The sequence below is a fragment of the Arachis hypogaea genome, chromosome 15, assembly GCF_003086295.3.
Source record: "Arachis hypogaea cultivar Tifrunner chromosome 15, arahy.Tifrunner.gnm2.J5K5, whole genome shotgun sequence".
In the NCBI taxonomy this organism is placed as follows: domain Eukaryota; kingdom Viridiplantae; phylum Streptophyta; class Magnoliopsida; order Fabales; family Fabaceae; genus Arachis; species Arachis hypogaea.
The window spans coordinates 130398910-130412235 of NC_092050.1; the positions used below are offsets into that span (position 1 = coordinate 130398910).

General features: G+C 34.2%; 1 protein-coding gene across 1 annotated transcript; it reads right to left on the bottom strand.

Annotated features, from left to right (window-relative positions):
• Window positions 1–1317: 1317 nt before the first annotated feature.
• Window positions 1318–4044, bottom strand: LOC112750697 (U-box domain-containing protein 18-like). Its single transcript, XM_025799511.2, has one exon. It carries the CDS (start codon window positions 3704–3706, stop codon window positions 1559–1561), a length of 2148 nt encoding a protein of 715 aa, XP_025655296.1. The 5' UTR covers window positions 3707–4044; the 3' UTR covers window positions 1318–1558.
• Window positions 4045–13326: the final 9282 nt, after the last annotated feature.

The window sequence follows — 13326 nt, forward strand, 5'->3', positions numbered from 1 at the left end:
TGAATGGTTAATGATAAAATATAAATAAATTATTATATAAAATGATAAGATTTTAAATTTTAGTATTATTTAAATTTTTAATAATTTTATTTTATATTTAATTAAATCGATTTAATCACGAGCTAATCACAATTGGATTTCTGCAACCTTGGTACTAACATTAGCATTAAACTCCTAATAGCATCTACTAATGAGTTACATGCTTGTCGATTCAATTCCTAACATCCTGTTTTCCTTTTTTTTTTTTTTTTACTTTGGATTTGGGTCTGTTAGTCTTGTCTGGGAATAGACTTCGCTTTGGGTCAATCATGACTAGTTGGGCTTGACAAGTATTTAATTTTGGTTAGAAAGTTATATGTCTCTCAAAAACACACATTAAATGTTAACGGACTATTTTTCCTTTATTCTTAATTTATTTATTTGTTTATATTGCTTGCTTCATATATTTTTAAAAACTTATCCAAGTTTTTGATAATTCAATTCACCCCATTTTTAGTTATTGATGTGGTTCGATGTGAACTATTAAAAATATTGATGAAAAAGCAATCAACTTTCTCTCGTTGTAAATGGCAATGATTATAAGAAAAAACTGAATATATATTTTAGAAAATTTCAAACATGGTCAATATGACATGAAACTTGTAGTGAAAACTTTGATCGGTTGGATACATCATTTGGATACATCCGTGGTTTTTTTTTTTTTTTTTTTTTTTTTGAAATAAGAGAACTCAATACAAAGTGACAGAAAAATCAACAAACCAACACCAAAACGTAACCACCTAACAACTTAGAAAAACAAATACTTATTCCATTTTTATTTCCAATATTGCCTTCAACAATAAAAGAATCTTCACACTCCACTCCTTGTAACAAAAGGGATCCGTGTTTTCTTTTTTTCTTTAAAAATAAATAATTCTTCCTAGGAATAACAGCAAAAAGTAAAAGAACTTGAATCGTAGAATAGAAATTTTAAATTACTTCACCCAGATTTCATTTCTGATAAAGTTTAAGACCAGGCCAACCTAACTGTGCACCGCTTATAAAACACTTGGCTTCTTGACTGAAAAAATGGAACAGAAGTGCAATAGAGACAGAAAAGAAAAGTAATTGGCATCTATCCATCTGACTATAGAAAACAAGTTTAGATTAAAACACTTAAGAGGTATATACTTGCATGAATTCACACACTTGAAGGAATATTTCACCATAAACTTATAGACCCTTCGAAACGAAGCCTCATGGCAATAAAATAAAAACTGAAAAAAAAAAAAAAAAACGAATATTGAATTGAACTGCACTAATATCACAAGAACCATGTGCTCTAAGTCTTCAAACCTTAGACCTTATTTCGTATAATATAACATGGGCTACAAATTTGACACTTTAAAACATAGAATCATTATATCTAACATGAGTCTGTGTGTATGGAAAAGCAGCAGAAAAGTAGAGTATAATGCTATGTACTTAATTGAAACTAGCTCTTCAAAAACACGGAGCTAATTTCACATATCTATATCGTTTAGAATTTACAAAGTATAAGGAGGAAGAAGCTTTCTAACTAACTCATATGAATCAATGGTTGTCGCAAAACTGATGAGGACCCAACCAATCCAGAAGTTCTTTGTTCATTGAATTCCTGTAGAACTCTGATGAGGGAGCGTGCTTTCTTTGCAGCATGAGGGGTACCATCAGTGATGATCCAATATAGCAAAGGCATGATTGAAGATTCCGCAACAAGAAAAGCTACAACCCCTGAACCACCATGGACACAAAGAGACATCAAAATCGACACGCAGTGCTCCTTTGCCACACGCGAGGTTTCGGACTTCAAGATCCAAATGATCAAGTGCAATGCCTCAGCTTCTAACACGGCCCTTGCTCCCTCGGTTGTCTCGGCCAATGCAGCTAGAACTGCTAGGCAATCCGTGACGAGACCAGCTTTGTCCAAGGAAGAAGATAACACTCTAACAATTGCAGGAACCGCTCCGGCTGCCAGCACTTTTGAGTGATTCTGGGGATGTAAGAGCAGCCCAAAAATCGCAACCACAGCATTCTTTTTCCCACACATTATAGCATCCTCTGATCTATGTAGCCGATCCTTGCCAGCAAAACAAGAATGGATTGTTTTCCTTTCTTCTTTGATCATCTCCACCAAACCGGGAATCCCCTCCGGATTATCTCCAATGATTTTCCTAAATTCTTTCACGGAACAAAGATAGAATATGGTAGCAGCTGCCATTTGGCGAGCTTCCAAACTAAGCCCTCTATTTAGCACTTTGAGAATTGGCGCCAAACCCCTGCTCTCCATTATACATTGCTGGCCACTGCTATGCTTCGAGAGCTTCAACAGTGCAGCAACTGCATTCTCTTGCACTGTTCTGTCACCGGTGCTAAGAAGATCAATCAAAGGCGGCACGGTCCCAACCTCAACCAAACACGTCCGGTTGAAAACGTTAGACCTCGCGAGCAGGCGAACCTCGTAAGCAGCCTTGTTCTGTTGCTCCTCTGTTCCAAAGGCGAGTTTCCGGGCAAGAAACCAGCAGAGGAACTGTACGGCGTGCGCCGCTGCTGGACTACCAGCCTCGGCTGATACTCCAGTGCGGTGGTGACTCCGGTTGCTTGGCTTGGCTACCGAGATGCCATTATCAACGCAGAATTGTTGGATGAGCCTTTTCAGTGACGTGTTTGGAACCAACTCTGTGTTGGTGAGCCTCTCCCCTGATTTGGGACACACTCTGTTTCCAGCTTTAAGCCATTTCTGAATCGAGATGCGGTCGTAAGTCTGGCCGGTGGAAGTAGTCACCGGATCAATCATCAACTCCAGTGAGATCGGACACCGGAAATCCTCCGGCGGCCGCTTCTCGCAGCTCAACTCTTCACTGCCACCGCTGCTCCTTCCCTCGGATTGGGAATTTTCATGAAGAGACGGGAAATCAACGTCTTCGAATATCACTCCTCTGCAGTAACACAAGAACGAAATCAAACCGCTCAACAAGGAAACCTCTTCTTCGTCGGAAACAGAGGACGCGGAAGAGAGCATCACGTCTTCTAGAAACTTCACCTCTCTGTTACAATCGATCCATGTCTTGATTTCGAGGTAGGTGAGGGTTCGCTTCATGGCGTTTAAATCAGGCTCGATTCCTCTCTCGAACTGCTGCAAAACCGAGTTAACTCGTTGGGCTTCCGTTTGGTCTTCCGGATCGAGTTCGAAGGTGACTTTCCTGGCTTGCTTCCTAACTAACTCAACTAACTCTCTAACTTCCCAACAAACTTTGATGACGTGGAGGGGCAGCGCGTCGAGGGTGGCAGCGATAGTGCGAAAGAGTGACCGTAATTGGGATGCCACGTGGCGGGACTTGAGGAGCATGAAGAGGCGGGCACCTTCGCGGGAGCAATCTTGTAAGAGGAAGTGAAGATTCTGGAAGGAGAAGTGGAGGTCGGAGAGGGAGGGAACGGCGTCGTTTGGGAGGAGGGAAGCGTGGAGGTCTTGGAGGAAGATGAGGAGGAGGGAGACTTGGCGCGTGGCCTCACGGGCGTTGCGGCGTTGTGTGAAGAAGGTGGTGGTGTTGAGGATGGATTGGGAGAGGGTGAGAAGGGAGGAAAGGAGTGTGGCAGGAGAGATGGTGTCGGAGGGGTGGACCGCTGGGAATGATAGGGGACGGCGGGGATCGGGGGGTGGATGGGAATGGGGATTATTCGGAGTCATTATTTTTGAATTTTGATAGGGTTTCAGGAATGTTGGAACTGGCAACAATTTGGATGATTGCGTGCGACGTGCAGGGAGAATTATAAGGGGCAAATCATATTTCGGATAAAATTTATCCTATGATTTGGATGTGGTGGAATTTTTTTAAATTAAACTTTCGAGTCAGAAAATCAGAAATTCAATCTGACAGACTTCTTGACATGCATAGTCCGCAAAATACCAAAGTATGAATACTTGAATAGAGAACAACCAAGATAATCAGTCTCCTAGGCTGTTATTCGAGAATAAGATAAAGACAAAAAAAAAAATCGAGAATGGAATATAAAAATTAAAACATAAAAATTAATATTTTTATATTTTATTTAATAATAAATTAAAATAAATTATAAAAATTTTAATTTTTTAACTAATAAATTTAAAAAATATAATTATAAAAATTTAATAAAAATAAAAATAAATTGAACTTTTCATTAGACCAGTAAGAAACTCATCCCAATTCCTATTTGTGGTCCACCTGTCATAAAAAGTAACTCCACATCAACTTTTGCGTCATAAATAGTAAATAAGAACTCAAACCATCTCTTTCTTCTCCATTAGGAAGAACTAACTTTAGTCCCTATTGTGGTCCCACTTAATTAATTAATTAAAATACTTAAAATTAATGTAATTATTTTTTTCAATAATATTATTTAAATTTATAAATTTAAGAATAATTCACTATTAAAAGATATTAATATTAAAAAAATTTGTATATAACAATAAATACACAATATATAATTCGAGATTATCCTAATTTGTAAAATTACATAATACAAAAAAAACCATAAATAATTAATATAAATTATTAATTAAATAAAGATATAATTATTTAATATAATTAATTATTATAATTATTATTAAATTAATTACCATTTAATTATTTAATATAATTATTTAATTAATTAATATTTTATATAATTATTTAATTAATTATTTATTTTTATTGGACAATATGAGTCCCTGTTCAGAGAGACTCATTCTCTTCAAAATCTGTGCAGAAACTCTTTTTCTCATTCCTCCATCGGTGAGTTCCTGTACCTGTCAGAAATAGGGTCTCAATTTTTTGTTCATTGGAGTTGTTCTTAATATTTTTATATTTTCTTACTACTTATATTTAGGAATGAAAAAATTAGGCGATTTATCAAAAATCTTGTGTTTAGTCTGGCTTAACTTCGAAAATTATTTTTGTTATGAGAAAGAAGTTGGTGTTTTGGAAGGATATTGGAAGGTGGGGTGATTTACCGGACGGTGGAGCTTTCGGTCAATACGTAGGGACGTGGTGTCCCTGCTCCTCAGCAGCATGTCAGCACCCCAGCAGCACGCCGGGGGCATGGTAACGCGGCGGACATGCAAGGATTTGGCACCACGCAGGGGCGTGGTGGAGCTGGCGTTGCGGAATCCCGATGTGCCTGTACCACGGGGGTGTGTTGCAGCTGCTGCCATGCAGGGGACAGATCTCATCCCAGTAAACAGCAAGCGTGGCCTAAGTTGCTCTATATAAAGAGCCTCCCGCAACTGCAATGTATAGAAAGTGTGTTAGTGAGAGGAAAGAAAAACATTAGTGTGTGAAGCAGAGGGGAAGGGGGGTTGCGGTTCAACTAAGAGGGGAAGGGTGTTGCTGCTCTACAAGGAGAAAGAGTGGAAAAATAGGCAGAAAAAAATATTATTTTGTATTTATTTTAAAAAATGATTCGTAATTATAATACTCCGAAAAAATATATTATAAATTATTTGGATCATCCAATTTATGTAAGTTGTTAAATTATATTTTTATTGTGTATTTAAATTTCTTTTTTTTTGTTAATTTTAAATTAATTTTATGTTATAAAAATACTAAAATAAAATATACATTATATGATACAATATACTAAAAATTTTTTAAAAAAATATTTTTTCTACGATAAAAATATAAAAATAATACCATAGTAAAATAAAATATACATTCTGTAAAATAAATAAATATATATGTTGAACATATTCAAAATTTTAATATATAAATGTTAAAGTAATAAATAAATATTAGAAAAATATATACGTTGTTATTAATAATATTAGAGAAATATATGCTTTTGATGCACGAAAAAAAATTATTTTAACTATGGTACTCGTAATGTACTGCACGTTAATTATTTTAACAAATAAAATATTAAAATAAATAATATTATTAAATGAAGTGATCACATACAAATAGATATGCTAATATTTGTTTATTAATAAATGAATATTTATAACTAATATAACAAATATATTTTTGTTGATGCAGCCTAACAGAAATTTGTTGGTGTGTAAACTGGATCCGCCACAGAGTTGGAACCCGAGGGTCGAAAACTATTTACGCGCCACGAAATTCTACCACGTATCTAGGATTGGGATGATAAGAGAATTTCACCCATTGTTAGCTGCTCTGGTTGAAAGGTGGAGGCCGGAGACTCACTTTTGTGTTGCCGATGGGTGAGGTTACAGTGACATTGGAAGATGTCGTACATATATTTGGCTTACCCATTGATGGAGAGCCTGTGAGTGGATGGACTGACAGTAGTAGTGATTTCGTTCAGAGTCAGAGCATGGCAATATTCGGACGTGAACCAGTACTCAGTCGTAATTCGAAATCCTATATAAAGCTTGGTTGGGTTCGACGTATCAGAGATGCGGAGCCGTTGGACACTGAAGAGTCCATAAGGAGATACGTGAGATGTCAGATCTTCTGTATGTTAGGGTCGACCCTATTCACAGATAAGTCGACCGCATACGCCCATGCGAAGTATCTACCGTTGCTTTGCGATTTCGAGCGGATCCATACTTATAGTTGGGATTCAGCATGTCTCGCACATCTTTACAGAGCACTATGCCGTGCATCACGATATGATACGAAGGAGATGAATAGCGCTCTTAATCTGTTATTTGTTTGGGCATTGGAGCGAATGCCGTGTATTGCGCCCGTACCGAGACATATCCTTCCACCTGCTGAGATACCAGTTGCCATGAGGTAAATATTTATGGTTCTTGTCGGAGATTATATTCACTATGCATGTTTCAATTACAGTTACTTATGTAAATTTTTTCACTGTATCATGTTTCAGATGGATTCATTTGGAACGGAGCACAGCGTGGTTAGAGAAGACCGTTGTGACATTTAGGCATGATATAGACTACATGCAGGAGGTAAATATTTATGGTTCTAATGAATCCTAGTTCCAGACATTAATGTTAGGCTTATGACATACGAATTATATGTGGCAGTTTGAGTGGCGGCCGTACGAAGGAATGATTATACCCGGCGAGTTACATAGACATCTTGATGTGTGTGATATCGTTGCTCCATTGTTGTTGTTCGAGTGTATCGAATGGCACCCTGCGGATCGAGTGATGCGTCAGTTTGGGTTTGCACAGCCTCCCCCGTGAATACCAAGGGACATTCCACTAGACCAGCATTGCATGGCTCTTCGCGGAGTGCAGCTTTATGACTGGACAGTTTTGCATGGGAAATGGATAGAGGAGTGGGGCAACAGGCGAAACACTCGACTGCGGGATCTGCACCTGCTTCCGACCTGGGACCTCATACCAACCTCGGAGTATCGGGATTGATACGTGCGCTCATTCGGACATATGCTGAGTTTGTCGGCGTATGTTCCTCAGGGCCCAGCAGCACCTCAGCCACCAGAACCTCAGCCACCTGCACCTCAACCACCTGCTAACTCAGCACGCCCCCACGTGTTGCTACCACGTCATCACGCCCCCACGTGCTATGTCAGCACGCCCTCACGTGATGCCACCGTGTACCACTCAAGCTCCGCTACGTTATCACCACGCCCCCACGTGCTACGTCAGTACGCCCCCACGTGATGCTCCCGTGTACCACTCAAGCTGCGCCACGTCATCATCACGCACCCACGTGTAGCAGTCAACACGCCCCCTGCGTGTTGACCATGCACACCAGACGTCCACCATTGGATAAAACACAATGTTCCCCATTTCTGACCAAATCACCATTTTCTTTCCCATATTAAAATTTTTGAGCCGCTTAACTTAACAGAAAATAAATTTGGATTTAAACTATTTTAAAAATTTAAATTTTTAATAAATTAAACTCAAGATTATGAAATAATTTGTTTGGCTTAGTAGGCCAACTTGAACATATTAAAATATATAAATACATAATTTTATTATATTTTTAAAAAAATATAATAATAAAAATTTATATTTATATTATTTATTTTATTAAAATTTTTATTTATTAAGCTTTTTTCTTTAATTATATTTATATATTTTTTAATATATCTAATATTTTTATTTTACTTGATTATGTATTCATTTTATTATTTTTTATTTTTTTTAAATTATTTGGCCTTTTAATAAGGTCTAGACCAAGTCAAATTTGTCAACAAACCCAACTTAATACTTAGTAAATAGTCTATAGTAAGTTACATGTTAATAAATTTTACAATTATTCTTAACATACAAGTTATTTTTCAATATAACTCTATACGCGTGTACATTCTTCTTCTTCTTCTTTTTCATTATCGTTGTCACTAACACTACTTCTTTCTCCTCTTTCTCCTTTTTTTTTCATTGGAATTTTTCTCCTCCTTCTCCTCCTTCTCCTCCATCATCTTCATCATCATGATCATCATCGTTATAATCAGTGACGGATCCGAAAAATTTTGATAGTGGGAGTATATATATATATAATAATTTTTATAATAAAAATATTATGTGTACATCAAAATTAGTTATCAAATTATTTATTAATCATTATGTATTCGTATATAAATATATGTATTGTTTAATTATTTTTAATGTGTATTTTTTATTTTAATATATATACACAGGTAGTTATTTTCGATGTAAATATAACATGATTAGTTTTTATAATATCTAATTTTACAAATTAAAATACTAAAATAATCATGTATAAATAGGATAAAGTATATTTTTTGTTCTTAAAATTTGACAAAAATTTTAAAAATATCCCTAAGTTTTATTTTATTTCAATTTTGTCCCAAAAGTTTTCGATTTGCATCAAATATACCCCTGACGGCTAATTTTTTAAAAAATTTAAGATCGATTCAACAACAATTTCATAAGAACAACCTCTCAACACAAGCAAATCAAGCATAATTTTCATGCATTATTGTTATATTGGTCTTAAGTTTTTTGAAAATTTAGCCTCCGATGGTATATTTGATGCAAATCGAAAACTTCTGGGACAAAATTGAAACAAAATAAAACTTAGGGGTATTTTTAAAATTTTTGCCAAACTTTGGGGACAAAAAATATACTTTACCCTTATAAATATATGTCTTTTTATATAGGATAATGCTACATATTCATATTTTTTTTGTTAACCAAGTCCAATCAAATTTGTCTAAGACAACAAAAAATTAGTTATGACTAATATTATTTTAAGTTTTATTGTTTAACTTAGATAGACTTAGTTCATAAAAAGATTTGGATGTGTAGTATTTCTTTTACATATATATAAGTAAATACTTATTTAGAAATTTACTAAATTAGAAGCCAATTCTTATTGAGATTCATAATTAAAAAATTCTTTTAGTTAATGTAGTTACAGAAAAAAAATTAAAACTAATATAAAAAAAGATAAATAACACTCTTTCAAGTTGATTTCTAAGAAAAAACACAAATTTCATTTAAATTGAGAATTGATCATTCTAATGACATCTAATATGAAATTTTTAAATTGACTATGAAGTACCAAAAGTTGAATAAAAAATTATTGTGGGGTCAAATTTAATAATTTAGTGGGGGCAAATAAATATTATTATCATATACTACTCAAAAAAATTTCAAATTGTAATAGGGGCAACCCATACTCATATACATACATCCGTCCCTGGTTATAGTCATCGTCGTCTTCTTCTTATACATATCGTCGTTATTGTTATCGTTGAATTTTTGCCATATTGATGATGTTGCCTGATTCAAAATTAAAGAAAATATTTTTGTACATTTGTAGCAAAATTTTGATATAGGAGTTCTGAATCTGAATTGTTATTGTGATGAGTCTGTTTCATTCTCGTTTCGATGTTTTGAAAAACTTGCAGTGTATTTTGAAAATATTGCAGTGTATTTTGGAAATATTTTGGTGTATTTTTATTCTGATAAGTTCTGTATAATTTAAAACTCTGTCTCTTCCTCCTCTTCATCTTTTGTTTTTGCTTCTTCTTCTTTTTCATTATCATCATCATCTTTTTTTCTTATTCATTTTTTTTCTTGTTTTACCTTCTCAAGTTTTTTTTTTTGTTTTACTCTCTTAACAAGAATAAAAATAAAAAATCAAACAAAGAAGAAGAAAAAATACATAATGCTGCAAAATTACTTGGAAGAAGATGAACAAACATTCATTTAATTAAAAAAAAAAAAGAGGAAGACAATGCATTAAAGAAGAAGAAGCAACAGAAGATGAGAAGGAGTAAGAAGAAGAGTTTTGAATTATGTAGAACTTATCAGTACAAAAATATTAAAAATTCTTAAACAATACACATAAATATCTTAGTTTTACATTAAAATTTGCTGCAAATACACAAAAATATTTTCTTCAATGCTTCATTTTCTAAAAGAAAGAGAAATAAAAAAAGAAGAGGAAGAAAATGCATTAAAGAAGAAGAAGCAACAGAAGATGATGAGAAGTAAGAGGAAGAGTTTTGAATTATGCAGAACTTATCAGTACAAAAACATTAAAAATTCTTAAACAATACACATAAATATCTTAGTTTTACATTAAAATTTGCTGCAAATACACAAAAATATTTTCTTCAATGCTTCATTTTTTTTCTTCTTTTTTTTCCTTATTTCTTTCTTTCTTTTAGTTGAATGAATGTAAGTTCATCGTCTTCCAAGTAATTTTGTAACATTATGTGTTTCTTCTTCTTTTTTGTTTGATTTTTTTTATTTTTATTCTTGTTAAGAGAGTAAAACAAGAAGAAACTTGAGAAGGTAAAACAAGAAGAAAATGATGAACAAGAAAAAAAAAGAAGAAGATAGTGATGATGATGAAAGAAAAGAAGAAGAAGCAGTAGAAGATGAGGAGAAAGAAGAGGAAGAGTTTTGAATTATATAGAATTTATTAATATAAAAACACCAAAAATTCTTAAACAATACACATAAATATCTTGGTTTTATATCTTCGCTGCAACAAAAATATTTTCTTTAATGCAGAACTCCTATGTTACATTCAATTCAAACCATCAATGACGAACAGCAATTTTCACAAACAAAAATAACATTATTCATCTATACAATCATAAATTACCAACGAAAACATTAACTAGAATCAAACCACACATCAGCCACTTGATTGGATTCAAAACAATAATCCACTTTGCTCTGATTCAATTGACAATCTGAACTTAAATCATTCATTATCTTCAACAACGAGATAATTGTTCAAAACTAATTTCAGAACTTGATTTGATAATTGTCTTTTTTTCTTATTCATATTTTTCTTCTTGTTTTATCTTTTCAAATTTCTTATTATTTTACTCTCTTAACAAGAATAAAAAAATAAAACAAAGAAGAAGAAAATATATATAATACTGTAAAATTACTTGAAAAATGATGAACCCATATTCATTCAATTAAAAAAAAGAAAGAAATAAGAAAAAAAAGAAGAAGAAAAGATGCATTAAAGAATGCGTTGAAGGAGAAAAATGAGAAAGTCGAAGAAGGTCTTGGATCCCAAGAACGCCCCAGGCAACACTCTTCTCTGATGCCAGACGCCTATGCCAGGCCAAAAAATCAGTTCCTCGAGGAGTAACTTTGGGGTTGTGTTCTGAAGGGTTTTTGGGGATTGGTGAAAAAAGAAATATCGAGGTCTTGACTAATCATTAAATCTTTCCCTTGGACACTTGAGAAGAGAGGAAGCCTTCTGTTTGCCCTTTCTAAATTGTCAATAGGGCCAACGAAACTGTGAATTTTGTCACTTACGGTGAAGAGGATAAGGATTCTGGGGTGGTCAATTTGAAGTTGAGGGTCTCCAATGATTTCATCATTGATTTGATTCAGAATGTGCAAAGACAGAGGAGTTGGTTGTTGGGTTGCTAGATCCTTACCTTTATCTTGAGTAGCGTGAGAAGATGAGAAAGCCATTGATGAATAAGGAGGAGAATGAGAGATAAAAATGGCAGTTGCACAATGGAACCGCCAAATGCAAGGTTTCAAGGAGCGAAGATTCAAAAAGGGAAAAAGATAATGATGGAAAGTTTAAGTTAAATAAGGTTTGCTTCCTAATCGTTGTTACAGAGAAGATTCAAAGAGAAAAGATGTATCTTTGCGAGGAAGGCGAAGTGGTGGAGAGAAAAACTGAGAATCGTGGGAGACGTGTCAAACGGGTCAAAATTGATGGAGAAAGTAAATGACAATTATGACCAGGTAAGATAATCAAAGACTGAATTAAGATTAAGTGTTTTGTCTTCTAAGGAGTGACTTTGAGAAACGAACACGTTAATCATAAGGGGCAATTTGTTAGTCAAGATAATTACTTTCGAAGGTTAAGCTGATTCGAAACGTTAATGAAGTTTCGAAATGAAAGCAGAGATCAAAAGAGATGCACGTGCAGGCATCAAGTGGGGAACTGTTGGCACGGATTCGACAGACATGATAAATCGAGCAGCTACTCGAATGAGGCAGATCGAAGGTTTTCTCGAGTTAAGGATTTTTCAGTAACACTTTTGGGCAAAAGAGAGGGAACGGTTACCCAAAGTTTTGCACACAAGGGGCATCATGTCATTAATGGTCGGTTATAGAAATGGGTTATAAATATTAGAAAGTTTTAGGAAACCAGGGTTGGAACTTTATTTCAGAAATTACTCATGCATACTCACATCCCAGCGACTTTCTGAGTCTGCCTCGAGTCAAATTTCTATAGGGTTCCTTCCACTTGTTTTTTTACTTTTCATTTATAATTCCTACAAAACTTTACTTTTCATGTTCAATTTATCTTTCAAGCAACTTTGATTTTCTTGTTAAATTTATATTTTAGCACTTTTAATTTCTATGTCAAAAGTTCTTTGATTCAGTCGAAGGCATTCTATCGCTTTGTTTAAATTCAATGCAAACCTTTTCGATTTTAGTCAGTTTATCTTCCATTATTTTATTTCATACCCTTTAAACCTTTTTTAATGCTCGTCTAATTTGAAGACCTTTGATGCACTTATAGAAAGACTGGTACTTGCAAAAGAGTAGTAGGTTTCGCTCGCAGACTATTAGAATCGAACCACCATCGATTTGCTAAAAATCGACAAAACAAATACCATCTAAATTAATTTCTATATTAACAAATTGGACGACAAATAGAATAAAATTTTAATAGCACTATGCATAAACCGCTACTATGTGCCTCGGTTTATGCAAGATAATATTCTTTTAAAAATTACTATAGCCAATTTTTGGTCAGCGAAATTTTTTCATAAACCGCTACATTCTGCAATGATTTCTGTCCAACACAAAATTTCACGGTTTTTTTATAATTACTGCACTATGTAATGGTTTTAGAAACTACTACACCATGTGATGCTTATTTTTCTTTCTAATTCCTCGCTATTATCAAAATAGAGAATTGA